At 36.5% G+C, this 19,811-nt stretch overlaps 1 protein-coding gene across 3 annotated transcripts in view; it reads left to right on the forward strand.

Annotated features, from left to right (window-relative positions):
- The window catches only part of LOC126975210 (cytochrome P450 4C1-like), a 38,838-nt gene extending 23,640 nt beyond the window's left edge, over positions 1–15,198 (forward strand). Inside the window, exons 5-11 of one of the 3 annotated variants that reach the window (XM_050822996.1) lie at positions 1,710–1,779; positions 1,981–2,177; positions 8,037–8,146; positions 10,760–10,890; positions 10,967–11,067; positions 12,994–13,182; positions 14,962–15,198. In XM_050822996.1, the coding sequence (XP_050678953.1) occupies positions 1,710–1,779; positions 1,981–2,177; positions 8,037–8,146; positions 10,760–10,890; positions 10,967–11,067; positions 12,994–13,182; positions 14,962–15,116 (953 nt within the window). In that variant the 3' untranslated portion in view covers positions 15,117–15,198. Of the gene's footprint in view, positions 1–1,709; positions 1,780–1,980; positions 2,178–8,036; positions 8,147–10,759; positions 10,891–10,943; positions 11,068–12,993; positions 13,183–14,961 lie in introns of those variants that run through there. The other 2 variants (XR_007731671.1, XM_050822997.1) reach the window with 2 other exon arrangements.
- Positions 15,199–19,811: the final 4,613 nt, after the last annotated feature.

A 19,811-nucleotide genomic window follows, 5' to 3' on the forward strand; every position in this document is an offset into this window, starting at 1 on the left:
CAACCGATGGAAACGTGAAAGAAGTGAAAGAAATGATTATGAACGATCGCCGAATCACAGTCAGAGAAGTCACTGATGATGTTGGCATATCAGTTGGCTCATACCATGAAATTTTTTCGGATGTTTTGGGTATGAAACGTGTGGCAGCAAAATTCGTTCCAAAATTGTTAAATTTCGAACAAAAACAGCGGCGAATGGAAGTTGCTCAGGAGTCGCTAAATGAAGTTAATAACGATGCAGAACTACTAAAACGTGTTATAACAGGTGACGACACACGTAAAACAGCAATCACAAAGAAATAATAAAGTTTTTGAAAATGCAAAAATTATCGTGCCTCGAAATACTTTAGCGCGTCAGATTATTATACCGACGGTTGATCTTAATGTCCTTGACGTCCTGACCCATAATATGACAATTGTGTGCAGGAATTCCCTTAACGTGACGGTTTGAAACTTTGTGACTTTCCGATTTCCTTATGTAACACTCAATTTTTTTGATTAATGAAATGCACACTTTACTGCATATAATTAACTTACTTTACTTCAATCTGACACGCTCGAGCTGATCTAATGATTTTTTTACTAATCTGGTCTGCTCTAAACATTCGACCCTATATACAGGGCTCAGGTATGTTGGGAGTACTTCACAAGGTGCATGTTTGTCCGTCTTATGTTATTCTGACGCACTCAAATAAATCCCAAAAACTCAACATGAGCTCCTCTGACAGATAATTCAAATAGAAATTAAATATAGTGATTTTGAAACGCAATCTGTTGTGTATGGAGCTTTTATGTAGCTATTAATTTATCTAGCCTATGACAATCTGCTGCTTTACTTGGACATTGTGAAACAGCCCCTAAATCTAATCAATTAAGCCTATCAAAAAAAATCCTTATTTTTAATATTAGTTTTCTAATCAAATAGGTTTTTTTTTTGTTTTTATTTTTTCTGTTAATATATATTTTCATATATCACATATTATCTTATATATCACAAGGCACGCTTGTTTGAGTAGTTGAGTAGTAATACTCAAGCTTGGCTGGAAGTCAACGTTCTGGAATTTAAAAGAACTGAAGACTTGCCCTCGTCCAGCCCAGATCTGAGCACCTTAGACAAAAATTATGGTCAGTGTTGCCTGCTCTCGACGAAACGCTGATATCGAGTCGCTTATGGAATGAATTCTTGAATACTCAGTGACAAAATTTCCTGTGGCAACAGTGCAGTGCATACATCGATAGACTCATGAACAGACAGATGTTATTAAAGCGTAAGGTGGCAGATTCGAATAGAATTATTTAAGCATGAAATTCATTAATATTACATTACGGCATTAAAAGTATATAATATATTCTAGGAAATAAGACCAAAAGGACCATTTTTATAAGAATTGACAAATTTTAATACCACCAACAAAAAATTCACAAACAAGCTAACATCTGAATAAATAACTATTAAATTAATCAGATAAATTTTTTAAGCTTCTAAGAATAAATTTCAATTAACACAATGACTAATATTCGATCAGTAATCGAACAGAGTAATGACCTAACTAGTCAACGGTTGCAGCGAAAATGTGTCGACGCTAGGGAGACCTCGTGTTTTATAGACGTCTTCACCCTGTCCACCTGTCACTGTCAACAATATATTAATTACAGTCAATCATAATACTGCACTGCCTGATAGGTACTCATCACTACCACTTTTTCCAGAGGCCGTTATGGGAGTATCCTATAATTCTCAGCAGGACGCCAGTTCCAAATATGTTAAAAGTATTGAAACGTGAGTATATTATAAACTACAAATTAGGTCTCCTCCGGTGATGGATCAGACACGTGAGACATTCCATAATAGTTAACTGTCTGCGTGTTGGAGAATTTCCGTTATCACCATTATCAATCATGATTAATTTAAGACAATCATTGATTGCATTCCTAGTTTATATCTAAAAATTATTGTTCTTAATATATATAATAATTGCAGGTTAGCTAAACTAGTGGCATTAAAGATGCGAAATCCTATAATGGCCCGTGACGCTATTTTTAATCTGACACATTATAAAAAGGCCCACGATGAAGCTCTCAATGTATTACACAGTCATACAAAGGAAGTAATCAATATGAGACGGAAGGAATTAGAGCAGCAAAATATAACCAGGCTTGCCGGTAGTTCAGAAACGGGTAAACTTATTTCTTATAAAATTGTTATTAAAACTATATGAATTAAGAAGCTAGCACAAATATATTTTCATTCCATAACTTGCGACTAATAAAAGTAGTTTGGGTACATCCCATTCTTCCAAAACTTTTTTATAACATGCGTGCAAACAAACCTTCTCTTATTTTTCCATCTTTTATCTATATATATAAACGTAAAAGTCCTGACTGACTGATTCACTCAATTAAATCAACGCCCAGCCTAAACCGTTAAAACCAGAAAGCTGATTTTTTCACAGCAGGTAGTTTACATGACGCAAGTATCCACTAAGAAGGGATTTTTGAAAATTCCACTCTTAAAGGTGTGAAAAGAGGGTTGAAAGTTTGTATGGGGATGGAGTAAAATTTTGAGTAAGAGACTTGAAACTTGCGTATGGACTCCTCATTATAATACAATAAAATGAATTTCAGCATTATGAAAAAATTCACCCCTAAAGGGGTTACAAAGGGGAGCAAAGTTTGTATGGGGATGGAGTAAAATTATAAGTAAGAGACTTGAATCTTTGCGTATGGACTCCTTATTACAATACAAGAAAATAACGTTATAGTTTTTATCCCGGAAATCATCCCCTAAAGGGATGAAATGGGGGGTGTGGAGGTTTGTATGGCGCTACAATATTTAAACGAGACACACGCGGACAGAGTCTCAGGCAGAGGCTAACTAGGGGTGCAAAGTGTTTATGGGAAACTCTTTTTTTGAGCTATAAAAATAGGGAGTTAAATAGATTTTTTTTGATATTTGGTTACATGTATGGTATGGAGTGCCCACCTCAATTTTTTTAGGATTCCGTACCCAAAGGGCAAAAACGGGACAGTATTACTAAGACTCCGCTGTCCGTCCGTCTGCCTATCTGTCTGTCTGTCTATCTGACTGTCCGTCACCAGGTTCATGAACCGTGATAGTTAGAAAGTTGAAAATTTTTCACAGATCCTTTTGCGCTATAGCAATAAATACTAAAAACAGAATAAAATAAATATTTAAGGTGGCTTCCATAAAACAAACGTGTTTTTTTTTGCCGTTTTTCTCGGTAGGGTCGATCCGATACATCCAAATAACACCGAGTGCTACCACCTACGCTTATTACTACATGAGGTTAGAGGGCCGACATCCTTCGAATATTTAAAAACTGTCAACGGTAACACCCTTGGACTGCTAGAGGACGATAAACATTGGGACACAACTTTAGAATAAGCTGCATTGTGCGATTCTCCTTTCAAGCTGCGGGAGCTGTTCACAATAATGATAGGTTTTTGTCAAATTACTGATCCCTTAAGCCTTTGGGAAAAATTCATGAATGAGGTGTTTAACAGATGCTTTATATTGATCGAAGATGTAGTATTAGCACAAGCTGGAAAATATTTTTATCAATTCGGTTTACCTAAACCACAAAGATCCGCACTTAGCCTGGATCATCGCGAATATCTACGAGAGACAAATTATAACCCTTGCGCCCTGGGAGAGGTAGTATCGCATCACGAGGAATTATTGACAGGCGAACAGGAAAAAGTTTATCAACAAATTCTAGCCAACATTGAAAGAGAGATTGGGGACATTTTTCTTTATTATTTATATTTTTTCTTAGATGCTGCTGGTGGCACTAGAAAAACTTTTCTGATAAATTTAATATTAGTAAAAGTAAGAAATAACCGGGGTATCGCTTTGGCTGTCGCGTCATCAGGAATTGCTACCACACTACTGGAGGGAGACAACACTGCTCACACGGCTTTCAGGCTGCCTCTTGAATTACTTTCTTTACTTACAGACTTAATAAATCTTAATCATACTGAAACTCCATTGTGCAATATCCCAAAACAGCACAAGTGTTGCGCGATTGCAAAATTATAGTTTAGGACGAAAGCACTATGTCGCACAAGGGGGCCTTTGAAGCTTTAACTAGAACCCTAAAAGACATCCGAGAGAACAACTTCACGATGGGAGAGGTCACAGTTTAATTAGCTGGAGACTTTCGTCAGACTCTGCCCGTAGTTCTGAGGGGAACTCGAGCTGACGAAGTCAAAGCATGCATTAAGGCGTCAAATATTTGGTCCTTAATTAAAAAACTAAACATTACAAAAAACATGCGAGTGCATCTTAAGGGCGACGTGTGCGCCGGGGAATTCTCCGATCCGATAACTGAGGGCAAAATTGTAATTCCACCAAAACTTGCGTCAGTTGTGCACACCGTTCAAGACCTAATACCCCGAATTTACCCGGATGTCCAAAACCTGCCCAATAAATCCATGGAGTGGTTGTGAGAACGTGCTATTCTGAGTCCTAAGAACCACCAAGCTTCTGTCATTAATGATACTTTATTAAAGTCGTTCGAAAGCGCAGAACTTCAATACAACTCTGTGGACTCTGTAGTAAATACGGTTGATGCTGTTCAGTATCCTGTGGAATTCTTGAATGCACTCAACCCGCCTGGACTACCAACTCATAAACTTGTCCTTAAAGTGGGTGCTCCAGTAATGTTACTGTGTAATCTGAACCCTCCCAAGTTGTACAACGGGACTGGGTTGCGTATAAAAGCGTTACATAACAATGTGGAAGAGGCCACTGTCATAACTGGTTGCACTAGAGGTGTATCCATGTATATACCACGCATACCTCTAAAACCATCTCAATACCCGTTTGAATTTAAAAGGTTGCACTTCCCCCTTAAGGTCTGTTTTGCAATGACCATTAATAAATCACAGGGTTATTCTTTAACAACGGCAGATATTGACCTAAGGGGGGACCGCTTCTCTCACGGGCATCTTTACGTGGCTTGTTCTTGAGTAAGTACACCAAGCAGTTTGGTCATACTAGCACCTCAAGGCAGAACCACTAATGTAGTTTATAAGAAAGTACTATAGCTAATGCAACAACAATAACAATATTGTTGTTTAAACAACAATAATATCATGCATTTACAATAATGCATTGTAATTTGTAATATCACTTTATTGGTAGCACAATTCTACCACCATAGCGAAAATAGCGAATAAACCTTATTCATTTACCTGCCTGCTAGAGTCTGTCAAGCGAGTCGTATCATCGTTGTAAAGATCTACGATATAAACGAGTTCCACGCGGACGAAGTCGCGGGCAGGAGCTAGTGTTTTTATAAATCTCTTGCAGTATTTCGAGGATGTTCTATACATATAGACAATTCACGTCATACAATTACAAAGCTGAAATATGGATCATGCTGCAAATGACACCATAATAAGCTTCGACTGATATATCGACACATTTCTGCGTTAATTGGTCAATAGGCAGCAATGTAAACATTTTTCAGTTTAAGTTCACGGACGAGTAAAAAAGAAGGACTCCGTGTCACCTTAAATAGCAGTGAGGCACAAAAATAAGCCGGTAAACGTTTAAATACATAGCCCCACGCATACACTTCGTCTGTCGCCATCGTCTGTGACAGATCAGTTTGAGTCGCAATAAAATATTTTTAAAATGCCGTCGTGCGTTGTGGAAAAGTGTAAAAACAATACTATAAATGTATTTGTGGATATATGATTATTTAAGGGAGAAAAAATTGTGTAACTGGTATATCCCGTAACCGCACACACTAGCATAAAGGTGCTTCACTTGCTAATATCCGCAGATTCTATCCTAAATTGCGGAGTCCTTCTTTTTTACTAGTCTGTGTTTAAGCTGCGGTCTTTTGAATTTAGAACCCGATTTGGGCAGTGATATCAGTGGAATAGAAGTAAGGTATTTTTTGTAGCCCTGACGAAAAAGAGGGTTACTATAAGTTTTACATTTATCAGTCTGTCCCTATTCTATGATCAAGATTTGTTCCGTCTGAGGTTTTTTACGTTTTTAATCACAAATCACACTCATATTACATAGGCGAAAGTTTGTATGTTTATTTATTGGTGTGAGTGTTTATTTATTACTCCTTAACGTTCCAAATGGATTAGGATCTAATTAGTTAAGGTAACCTATAATGAGAGAAACAATCAATCAAATATAATATTTTTGTTTGCGTATAATAATTCGGTAAACTGGTTATTAAAATGTTAAGTTCCCTGAAATAAATTTAATATTTTGTTGAAATTAGTCTTTTATACTTAGACATCTTTTTTGGCATAATATGTTGTGTAAACGGACATCAACTTATTTTTGTATGACAGCTTTTATCAAATTATAAATATGGCTAATTTGGATTTTTGTGTGTGCCAAATTGATGACTAAATATATTGAATTTTGAAAGACTTATAATGTAAGAAAAGTTTTATCATACTTTTTCAGCATGAACTTTAAAACACTTAAGTCCTTTAGTATTGAAATATAAATGAACCTCGAGGAATTGATTTGAGCAAATGCCGATCGACTTATTTGGTTTGTAAAAATTTCACTACTCTCTCTCTTGCTACCAACTAGCGCCAATTCTCTTTCACTATCTCGTGTACGGATAAGCTGAAAAAATTAGCTTTTACAGATTTACGGTGTTAATAAACTTACCAATTATCACTAGCGATACGACTGAATGATACCGTGTAAATAGCACTAGTTTGTAATTGTTCACTTTCTTGGAAGCCGTTCATATTCATTGGCAATGACTTTCTGTGCACAAAATATAATATAGTTATGAGGGCCTTTAAATCGACAATGATTTCCATACACAAAATACAATATTGCTATTATTGTTCACTAGGCCTTTAAAAAAAAAAATATTAAAATGGGTGACTCCATTGATAAAATTTCTGAGTGTGTGCTTGTCGCGTCCTTTTATGTGATGTGAATACCTGTCAATAATTATACCATATTTAATGAAAAAATATTACTTTAACTAAATTATTTACGCTTGCACAATTCGACTTAATGATTGACACACAGTTGACTCACGACTAAGGAGAAAAGTGGTCTTACATTGTCTTTAAGCACACTTTTGCCGTTCCGCTACCAGACTGCGAATGATATGTCCATATGTATAGAATGTCATTGCAGTATTTGATTAATAGCTTTATTTAACATTTTATATATATTTTCTTTAAATTAAATTAAAATTTGCCAAATTCTGCCCCTTTTTTGAATCGTCTACGCAATCTGCCAGAGCTAAAATTTTGGTGCAAAATGTACCCAAATCGCTGATATCTGAAAATACAAAATCCACAAATAGTCAGACTACACCGGTCCAATCAGCCTGATCAAGCGAAATAAATTGAATTTCGATGGTTCCATTATTATTTTTTCATATTTACTGTCATATCAATCCGTGCCTTCAAACGGTCCGTTCCAATCGGCGGCGTCATGCAACAGAAAAAAACTATTCTTAATCGGTAATAAAATAAAGACAGTCAGTGCCAGTATTTTTTTTAAATCTATGTTTTATTGTTAAACTTATACAGCTTATCACCATTATACATTAGTTACAGATGGACGTACGAACGCACACATAGCGAAATCGTAGTAATCGTACGAATCCCTAAAAATTTTATTTCAGAATATTATGGGCTGCGACCTCAGCTATGCAAGAAAAACCATGGAATTGTATATAAATGACCCGAAATTCCACTAAAATACACCTAGTTCTTGTGTTATTTTTTTTTTAATATTGAAATATATCAAGGCGGCATTTGCAATGATTCAAATGTTGGCGTTAATTTGTATTCAGTTGCGACTGTCAATAATTCAATGATTGAATTTTAACACGACATATAGGACAAATATCAAACAATTCTTAGAATTGTTAATATTCTATTAAACAAATAAAAATCATCAGTTTTGTTCGTAATCTCATGCTAAATCTAGTAAAAGTACAAAGATGTGGCCCATTTTGAAACAACTTCTTAAAAAACTAACTGATTATGTGTCTCTTCTAGGAATCAAAAATAAACATGCATTTCTTGATCTGTTACTTCTGTCTGAGATTAATGGCACAAGGATTGAAGATGAGCATATCCGTGAAGAAGTTGATACATTTATGTTTGAGGTAAGACATATTATACAGCTAATAATTAAAAAAGAAAAAATGTAAAGTATTTTTGATTGTCATAACCTCTGAAACTGAATGAGATGAAATTGAAAAATATTTCACCAATAGTAATCGAACCTTTCAGTATAGTAGTTACTCTAGCGGTCTACATAGCGCAGATCCGGCCACATATGGAGTATGGCTATCATATCTGCTCTTACTAACCCCAGTATCAACACGAACCATTGGACCGCGTGCAACGCAGAGCTACTTGATTTGACGGGGACCTATATAGTGCTTTGTGAACGGCTGGATCACTTGGCGTTGCGTAGAGACGTCTTCATTTTGTGTCTTCTACCAGCTACCGCAATTATCACGGGGAGTGTTCCGAAGAGCTGTTTCACCTGATTCCTGCCGCCGAATTCCACCTTCGCACGTTACGCCACAAATTATGATATCACATCTCCTCTTCCGTGAAAAAAACTTCTGTTACTCCCTATACTAAGTTTTCTATATAATACGTTTTAATTCTGCATAATATGTAAGCAGATCATAATGAAAATGCCATTGTGCAGGGAAATAAAACATACTTTGCAAACACATCAAAAAAGTCTAAGCAACATGCATGATATTAGAAATTTACCATTTATATTAATTAATTTCTAAGTCTTTATTCACTCAAAGTGCATAGGTATGAAAACTTTTTTGTTATTGATGATATACTAGCTAGATGTAAAAAAAAAAATCGATTATGTTTTGTTTTCTTTTTTATAAAATTAAATGAAAGGAAATTTGTTTGAATTTAAGTGCGTTTTTATTGCTACGTTTAGGCTTGATTTTATAGTTTTACCAAACATTTAAATTAAAAAAATTCAATTTTGTCGCTACAAAATTGAATTGTTAGATATTCTTTAAGTCATGGAGTGATGTCATTTGACGGCAAATGAAATGCAAAGAGCTGTAGGGATGTTGCAAGCGGGAAGTAATCAATCTCAGGTATCTCGGCATTTTGGCATTCATAGAAGTGTTATTTGTTGTCTTTGGCAGCGCTACAATGGAAATACAGGAATCCGCTGAACAGCATTCAGGCCGTAAAAAGAGTACAACCACTCGGCAAGACCGGCACATACAATTGACTGAAAGACGCCAGCCGATGTTAACCGCTTGAGAGATAAGTTTGAGGCTACAAAATTCAAGTGGTGTTGATGTAAGTCCCCAAAATGTGCGAAATGGACTGCATGAGTACGGCCTACGCCCAATTAGGTAACCACCGATACGTCACGGGAATTGCTCTCGTCGAAATGAATGGTATAGAGAACGCAGAACATGGACCCAGGAACAATGGGATAAAATTATGTTTTCCCATGAGTCGCGATTCGGGTTTAGGCCTGATACAAGAAGGGTGCTAGTGTACCATCGGACTGGAAATACTGCACAGGTGCATTCAGGAAGTTCACCCATACAGGAACTTCACCCATACAGCGGCTCAACAGCTATTCTATGGGCGGGAATTATAAAGAACAGGCGAACTGAGCTCGTTTTTGTAAATGGAAACATGAACGCTGAAAATTACGTTAAGGATATTCTCAGACCTTATGTCCATCCATTTCCACAAACATTTGGCTCCGATTTTACGTTAATGCATGAGCATCAACCCCATCGAGCACGCATGCTCCAAAGACGTGTTTTGAAGGACTTGGACGGAGTGACAACAGCCCAACAGCTGAAGGATTTGCTACAATTCCATTGGGAGCGAATACCGCAAAATGATATAAACAGTATAATTCAATGAATAATCGTTGCCGACAAGTTCTGAATAGCAGAGGGGGCTATATTTTGTAATAAATTATCCTATTCCTTCACAATAAATTCAGCTTCTTTAGAAATTTCATTTTGTTAAAAAAATGTTTAGTTGCTTATGTACCTTAGTTTCTGCAGTATATTCTAATATTGTTAATTTCTGTTATTAAAAGAACTTATAAAGACAACAGTTGTTATTTTTACATTATAGGACCCTAAAAATATTATTTTAAAAATAAAATACAACGTTATAATGTGAAAAACCAACCTAAAATTTAAATAAGTACATGTTGCTTAGACTTTTTTGATGTCTGTATATATGGGGTCATCAAAATACACATTTATATCAAAATACACATTGCATGGGCACGGGGAAGAGCGCTGGTGTGGGACGCGACTTGGGTCGACATTCTGGCTCCTTATCATGTCCAAGTTATGTCAGCTGGTGCTGGGGCTACTACTTCGACTGCCGAAGACAGCAACCGTCACAAATATGTCGGTCTCTGCAAGTCTTACATCTTTGTGCCGTTTGGTGTTGAGACACTTAACCCATGAGGCCCAGAGGTGCGGAGAATGTACAAAGTATTATCCTCTCGCTTCAATAGGGCTACTGGCATCTCAAGCACTAACAGCTATTTCGGTCAACGGATCAGCTTAGCTATCCAACGTGGAAATGCTGCCAGTATTCTTGGTACGCTTCCCCGTAATGATAGTTTTAATTTAATCTAATCTAATGTTTTTGTAAATCTAGTTATAAGATTTGTTTTGTTTGAATAAATTTATTTCTAGTCTGTAAGATACAAACTATCACATATGTTCCGTTGGTTTTAGGGTCACGATACTACCACAGCTGGCGTAGTATACGCATTGTTCTGTTTATCAAAAGAACAATCAATCCAAGAAAAAATATTTGAAGAACAGATAGCAATATTAACTGACCTTAGTAAGGATCCATCTTATATGTAAATATTTTATTACTTACCTACTTCTATTAGCTTTGCATTATATAACACAGTAATTGATTATAATATGTTCTAGCGATTTACAACAGATGAAATATTTAGAGATGGTTATAAAAGAATCCTTACGATTGTTTCCGCCAGTGCCCCTAATAGAAAGATTAACAACAAAAGATGCTGGTATGTAATATATATTTTATATAATTTCTGTTAAGACCTATTGGTCGCATAATATTGGGTTAACAGTGACAGCTGGACAGGATGAAGACGTCTATAAAGAGCGATGTCTCCCTGACGTCGACACAATTCAGCTGCAACCGTTGACGAGTTAGGGCGTCACTCTGCACAATTTATGTTTGAATATTAGTCATTGTGTCATTATTCGTAATTTATTCTTAAAAGCTCGTGACGAAATTTATTTTTCTTAATGTTTCGTGACGTTTTTCTATTTCATTTTACAGTAATTATTTAGATGTTTACTTGTTTGTGATTTTTTTTTGTATGCTCTATGGGATTGAGGTCAGGTCTTCGAGCTGGCCAATCCAAACGAAGAATCCCTAATTCTTGAATATACGCTTCCACATCGCGACAACGGTAAGCGCGAGTGTTTTCATCGCAAAAATATTTTTCTTTCCGAGTTGTACGTAATGAATTAGGACTTCTGATATGTACCGGTGTGCATTCAAAGTGCCGTTTTCTATGAACTTTTTTTCTACTAACACCTTACGGCCCAATACATTAATCGCTAAACAAATAACCAAAATATAACTGAGCCTCCACCATAATAGTACTTAACTTGCTTACTTCTACAAAGCAATCTTCTGCGAAACGTTCTCCTTGCCTTCGCAGTACTTGCCGATGGTCCTCACCCTAATATATTTTCAATATACATATATCTAATATCACTTATAGTGATCTTCTTTCTGGCTTCATCCGAAAATAATTCTCTACCTCACTCCTCTTGAGTCCTCGTTGCACAATTTCGTAATTTATGACCACCGGCTGGACGGCGACTGCATATATTGGCAGCGAGAAGCCTCCTCCTGACAGTCCATAAGGTGTTTTGCACACCTCTAAAATACGATAGAGGGAGTGAGCTCTAGAGTATTTTTGTGGTCGACTTAAGATTTGCGATTTCTTAATGCTTGATTCACCAGGAAGCGGTCATCTCGAGCTTCTGTGCGTGGTTTTCTTCCAGACCCAGGCCTTCTACTGAAGGAACCAGTCTCTTGATGTCGTTGCCAAGTCCTCTGGATAGTCGAACGATTCACATTTAGCCTCTGGGACACATAACATTGACTTCACCGTTCGATCACCCGTTTTAGAGACCGCTAATAAATGGTATCGAGACTTAAAAATATCAAGGAAATAGGATAATTCGACAATAAATATCTAAAAATGATTTAGAGTTAATACGAAAGTTTTGTTAAAGACCAACTATGTCTAAAGTTTTAATTTGGAATAATCATTTTTTATGCACCACAAGTGTTCATAAATGTGCCAGTAATAGACTCAAATGATTAAAACCTCTTTGGTATTGAATTTTCTAAACGGACGGTAAGAATTAAGACCGCCCGTTTTTTTTTGCATAGAATGTATAATACTGACTTCTAATCCTAATAAATAAATAATACGTATATTGTTGCCGAATGATGGTTACATAGGTGGCACGGATCAGACATTACCAGGCATCTACAAATGTGGCGCCTGTTTCTGTCGCCAAGCATGAGCTTGTTCACCATCTTTTTATTTTTTATTTGTTTGAATTATGTCGTAGCTAATGAAATTACTGTGCTACTGAGATTTAAGATCTTTTCTCTGAAAGGTGATGAGTTCAAGCGCGACGTCGCTAGCAGCTCAGGATTCTTGGATACCTGTAATTTGTAGGAATTTCAAGTTTGAAAGATAGCATTGTATGTGGGGCGTATAATATGTATATTTTAGCCGTGTCACTATTTCTAATGTATCATGAAAAATCAGTTTCTGAATTCAGAGAACCACAGTCGGAAAAGATGAGCTCAAATTAGAAGATGCGGCAAGAAACATATTTCCATATTCGCGTATATGTAAGCAATGAATTTTGTATTAATCAAGATCTTATTTCAGATCTAGGTGGATTGAAAATTAGGAAAGGAACAGCACTGATTGTGGATATTATTCATATGCAAAGAAGCCCAGATTTATACGACGATCCCTTGAAATTCAGACCTGAGAGATTTGATTCATCAGTTTCTAAAACTTCAAACAATGCTTTTTCGTGGCTAGCGTTCAGTGCTGGGCAAAGAAATTGCATTGGTAAGAAGACTCATTCGATGTAACCTTACAACTTAAATTTAAACATTCGTACCTTACAGTATTTCCGCCGAAATAATTACTTACACATTTAATAATTTTTATTAAAAAATTCTTTAAAATAAGTATTTTAAAGAAAAACAGTTTTTCTTACAACAGCTGCAAAGAGAAGTGAATTATTATAATATCATATTTGCCAGTGAAAGCATTTTAATCAATCTAAATCTATAGAAAAATCATATTCAGTGTTCAAAATGTAGTCTTAATTTGACGTAGTTCCTGAAAAACCTTCCATGCCACAAACATCACATTTTAAGGAAATCGTGTTTAAAGTACCTATATTACAATATATGAGTGTATTCCATACACGTGGGTTGGACTACTAAGTCATGATGTCATTTAAAGAGTGACAGTAGGGTTGGCATTTTTGTCAGTCCGTTATTATGAATCAAGTGACCAGTTTTTTGTTCTTAACTCAATTTCGACATGATTGTGGTTTGGAACGTTTTTCTGGAACTACGACCAATTATGTTCACTTGTGTTTCCTTATTTCATTCTCAAGTGGTCGTCACTTACTTACTAAAGCCTTAATTTTTATAGTAGCCGTCATAAGTTCCAAACTGCAAAGAGCTGTTCATACATCCTTTCTATTTCTCGACCAATAATATATTCAGTACTAATTTGGTAAATTCAAATTCATAAACACTTTATTCATGTAGGTCACGGAAGTGACACTTATGAAAGTCAAAAAAAAAGAAAATTTTATTCTTATTGAATTTACCGCTACTTCGTAAAGGATTGAGCTAATGAGAAGAAGTAGAAAGAAACTCATTGCCACTCTTTTAAGACAAGATTTACATTTAATTGTTTTACTTCAATTACAATACATGCAAAGTGACGCAACAAAAATACTCAAATGTCAAAAACTGAAAGGCTTACACGAGTAAGTCAAAGAAAAAAAAGTAAATTAATATTTATAAATACAAGAGTTATTGAGTATTGTAGATGCATCAATCCACACATACCGTAAATAAATAGAGGCATTATTTTACTATTTACTATTTTTTTACTATTTATTTATTTATTTAAGACAACAAAAGGTCCATATATAAATGTTAGTGAAATAGTCTTAACCTATGTTAGGAATACAATAATAAATTACATATATGTTAGTAACAAGCTTATTCTATATTAGTTGATATAATTAATAAACTTACAAACTAACCCAGACATCCAGTGCGCTTTGAATGCGCTGTCCTGTCTGTCGGCTATCACCTTCAAAATAATATTGGGACTCCTCTCCAACCTATTTTTGACGGAGGCGATTCTTTTCCGTATGATTGCGGAAAAACCATCGACACGGTTCTCCACAAACATACCGGACGCGCTACAATACTGAGGCAGTCCCAACATTATCCTGAAGAAGTTATTATATTGGACACGGAGAGCATTAATAGATTTTTGGGTATAGTCAACCCACAGACTGCACGTGTAAAAGCTCTGACAGAATGACTTGAATAGCGTTATGTGAGCATTTTATGTGAGCATTTCATAAATTAAAATATATAATAACTTTAACTTTAAAAGAAATAATAATAATAAAAAACACATCAAGCAGACCTCCCGGTAACAAGATCATCCAGCCACCACGAGTAGCACCCGAGCATGACGCATGGACCAGCCATCGCCTCCCTCGACCAACGTAGACGTAGTAACTAATAATTATAGGAATATATTATGTTACATGTAGCACTTATCCTAATAACCTTATCTATTTTGCAGGTCAAAGATTTGCCATGATGGAATTAAAAGTGATTTTGTCAGGGATCGTGAAAAAATTTAAAGTGCTGCCCGTTGATATGGAGCCTCAACTTTGCGCTGAACTTATACTAAGATCTGAAAATGGTGTGAAGATTAAGCTATTGCCAAGAAATTAATTACAAAGAAATTTATATGTTACTCTGTTTAAATAATATGGGTATATTATTAGGGTACAATTAAAACTAATTTTACAATTTGTTTCCTTTGTTTTTCTTCACTTGATATTGTGGAAAACTGATTGTTACGAACTCTTTTGTTCCTTGCAGAAGCTATTAAGGACTTCTGTGTCCTTTTTTATGACTAATATGAGACGAGCATGACGTTCAGCTGTTGGTAATTGATACGTAACCTATACAACCTACAAGCTACCCATAACAATGCAGTGCCGCTCAGGATTCTTGAAAAACTCCTAAAAGTCTGAACTGAACTACAATCGCGCTAGTTAAGGGTGCTAACCCTATAGATTTATGCTTTGTCAGCCAAAGTAGAGCATAGCAACAAGTCGTAGGTACATTTACTTTACACGTGTAGAACCTTCTGGAAACAATATTGCTGATGTACCAAATTACTTTCCCACAGAAATATGACTCTCTTTGTTGGAATAAGCTATATAATGTAAGTTTCCGTAATATTAAGTATTCTGTGTTTAGTCTTAGCTCCGTAAACATTGTAAATCGGGTTTATTGAATAAAGTTATTTTTTTATAAAGTAACCATTCAGTTATTCCTTGACTGGCGCAGCCGGTGATCTTGTCGTTTGGGTCCTCTGTGCCATCGCGAATAAAAATTTTCGGGCAACAAAGCAGACTCCTAACGTTCGTTTTAACGATTAATCGGGTCAACGAACCAAAAATAAATTTGTCAAGAGAAGACACGGCGCGGAGCAAGCTGACCAGAATCACTGATCACAGAAGGAGAGCCGAGAAGCGGGTTATGTGAGTAAATCTTTTCACTATCCTGTCAAATTTCCTTTTATATTTTCCTGGTGATCTTTATATGTGTTTCGTGTAATAATAGGGATTAGAAAAAGCCCGTCCAGCACGTTGCATATATAATTTAGTTAATAAAGTGATTAAAATCTCACGTTAGTTACTTATTTTGTATTTGAATTTTATTTAATAAATAAGGAATCGTAGTTGTACCTTCGGAAGTTTTGAAAATAATTCAGTATTCAGTGGAGAGACAAGACTCTTATCGTTGTTCATCCGCAAAACAGAATACATTATTAGTTTATATAGAGGAACTGAAGTACAAAATGAATATCTTTTTAATGCAATTAGTAGTAGATTAGGCGGGGAAGCAGCTAACTTAATTGGTGAAAGAGAATCAATACAGACTTGGGTTGAATTAAAACAAATATTACAGGATCATTTTGGGGATCCAAGGACGGAGGATTGCCTTGAATTAATGAAACTGTCGATGATGCAGCTGTTAGGTTATCTAAACAAAATATATACACGGATCTTTCTATGAAAATTTTCTTGTTTAATTTGCCGAAATATTTAGTAAGGTTAGTGCGATTGAAAAATGTCTCAACATTAGAAGACGCATTAAAAGCTGTTCTAGAGGAACAATATTTTCAAGAAGTTTATGATCAAAAACAAACAAGGTCCACTCAAATTAATCAAAACTTTCAACGGCAAAACATTCACCAATATAATTTTAATCAACAAGCATCGACAAGTACATACAATAACTCGCCGAAAATGCAACGGTATATTAATAATTTCACCCCTCATCGTAATAATTCACCACATTATGCATTTCAAACAGAAAATGGGAATAGGTCCCGTAATAACTTTTCTCCACATAATTCATTACAATTAAGAAACAATAATAGGAACCAGAATAATCCTTTGAATCAAAATAATCCATCCTATAATAATTATAATACATTGGAACAAGCGAGGCCGCAGTTCCCACATCGGCAAAATGCTGACAACGGTCGTCGCGGCTCGCAACACGTACAGCCAACGCCGGCGACGGGATCAGGTTGCAATACCGATGTAACCATGAGAACAGCTAGTTCGAGACGTGTAAACTATACCGATTATAATGATAATGAAAATAATGTGTTACCAAGTACTTTTAATGATAATGAACAAGTAGGAAATTTTTACATAAGGTCCCCTACACACGAGAACGGAAAAAATTAAATTGTAATATATTAAATCTCCCGCATATACGTATACCAAAAATTAATGCTATCTTTATGATTGATACCGGCAGTCAACGCTCGTTTATAAGCCCAAAGTTAGCGAATCAATATTTTTGCGACTTCAAGCGAAACGAAAATTTTGAAGTAGTTAGTACTCATGCTAGTAGTAAGCATAATGAAGTAGTGTTTATACCTTTACCTAGATTATTTAAAAGTGATGAATGGCACAAATTTTATATTTACTGTGTTGATGATAGGTATGACGGCTTAATTGGTAGTGATTTATTGACTCAACTTCACGCAAATATCGATATGAAAAATAAAAAATTATTTACAAAGGGCACTTGCATACCGATTATTTATAGTCCACCAATACGTGAAATTTATGTGTTACCTCCACGTAGCGAATTAAGGGTCAAAATTCCAGTAAATTTGTTACATGGTGAGGGCATATTACACTTCACAGAATTTACTGAAGGTGTTAGAATGCCAACAGCTTTAGTAAACTGTATACATGGTTACGCGACAACTGTTATTCAAAATTCCAGATCCGAGCAAATGGAATTAACAGTGACTTCTTCTTTTAAAGTCGAACAGTACTCAGGAACGAATTTAGAATTTGATTTTTTTTTTTATTGAATAGGAGGACAAGCGAGCGTACGAGTCACCTGGTGTTAAGTGATCACCGCCGCCCACATTCTCTTGCAACACCAGAGGTATCACAAGAGCGTTGCCGGCCCTTAAGGAAGGTGTACGCGCTTTTTTTGAAGGTACCCATGTCGTATTGTCCCGGAAACACCGCACAAGGAAGCTCATTCCATAGCTTTGTAGTACGAGGGAGAAAGCTCCTTGAAAACCGCACTGTGGAGGACCGCCACACATCCAGATGGTTTGGATGAAATCCTAACTTGTGGCGTGTCGTGCGAAGGTGGAATTCGGCGGCAGGAATCAGGTTAAACAGCTCTTCGGAACACTCCCCGTGATAAATGCGGTAGAACACACAATGATGCGACGTCTCTACGCAACGCCAAGAGATCCAGCCGTTCACAGAGCACTGAGTCCCCGACAATTTGAGCTGCTCTACGATGCACGCGGTCAAATGGATCGAGCAGATACTGGGGTGCGCCAGACCAGAGATGACAGCAATACTCCATGTGTGGCCGGACCTGCACTTTGTAGAGCGCTAGAATGTGGGCCGGCTTGAAGTATTGCCGTGCTCTATTGATGACGCCCAACTTCTTCGAAGCCAATTTGGCTTTGCCCTCCAGATGGCCACGGAATTGGCAATCGCTCGAGATTTCGAGACCCAGTATTCCGATACTAGGCGCGGCTTTAAGAGAAGTGTTCTCGAAGAGCGGTGATACGACAAATGGGGTTTTTTTTAGTGGTAAACGCGCAAACTTGAGTCTTCTGGGGGTTAAATTGGACAAGGTTCAATTTACCCTATTCCGCGACCTTCTCGAGAGAGGACTCGATAGAAGACACAAGTTTCTCCCGGCACTGGTCGACGAGATCCCGAGAGAGACCTGCATGGCCCGTGTATACGGCATCACCAGTGCTGTCGTCCGCATAGCAATGTATGTTGGAGGTGTCCAACATATCATTGATATGCAGAAGAAACAGCGTGGGAGATAGCACACAGCCTTGGGGCACTCCAGCATTCACGGGCTTCGGGTTCGAGCAATATCCGTCGACAACGACCTGTATGCTACGCCCAGTGAGGAAGCTGGAGGTCCACTTGCACAAGCTCTCGGGAAGCCCAAATGATGGAAGTTATTTCATTAAGGTTGATAGGGTAAATTTAAATTTTACTGATAAGTTTAATTATAACATAGATCAACTGTTAACAGATAATCTCAATCAATCAAAGTTAAGAGTAGATCATATGAATGAGGAGGAAAAACAATCAGTAATTAATATTTGCAAAGAATTTAAAGATATTTTTTATTGTGAGGACGTACCTCTTTCTTTTACTAATGAGGTAAAGCACAAAATTAGGACTAAAAATGAAGATCCAATACATATTAAAGCCCATAGGTTACCGCCTACACAAACAGCAGAAATTAGGAAACAAGTAGAGAAAATGCTCAAAGATAACGTGATTCAAAAGTCTTTTTCACCTTGGAGTGCACCAGTTCATCTGGTACCCAAGAAAGTAGATAATTCAGGCATAAAGAAATGGAGAATGGTCATAGACTACAGACGCCTTAATGAAATAACTATTGACGATAAATACCCTCTTCCGAATATCAATGATCTTTTTGATATGTTAGGCAAGAGTACATATTTCACAACTTTAAATTTAGCGAGTGGACACCATCAAATAGAGGTGGAAAATGAGGATAAAGCCAAGACAGGATTTAGCACCCCTTTTGGTCACTACGAATTTAATAGAATGCCATTTGGCCTAAAAACCGCACCGGCTACATTCCAGCGAGCAATGGACAACGTTCTAAGGGGATTACAAGGTATTCATTGCCTCGTATACCTTGATGACGTAATAATCTTTGCTAAAAGTATTCAAGAGCATAACGAAAAACTTAGGGCTGTATTTAAAAGATTTCGCGAAACCAACTTAAAAGTGCAACTAGATAAATCAATTTTTTTACGTAAGGAAGTGTTATATTTAGGGCACACGATAACTAGCGAGGGCT

Source organism: Leptidea sinapis, chromosome 35, assembly GCF_905404315.1.
Source record: "Leptidea sinapis chromosome 35, ilLepSina1.1, whole genome shotgun sequence".
NCBI classification, from domain to species: domain Eukaryota; kingdom Metazoa; phylum Arthropoda; class Insecta; order Lepidoptera; family Pieridae; genus Leptidea; species Leptidea sinapis.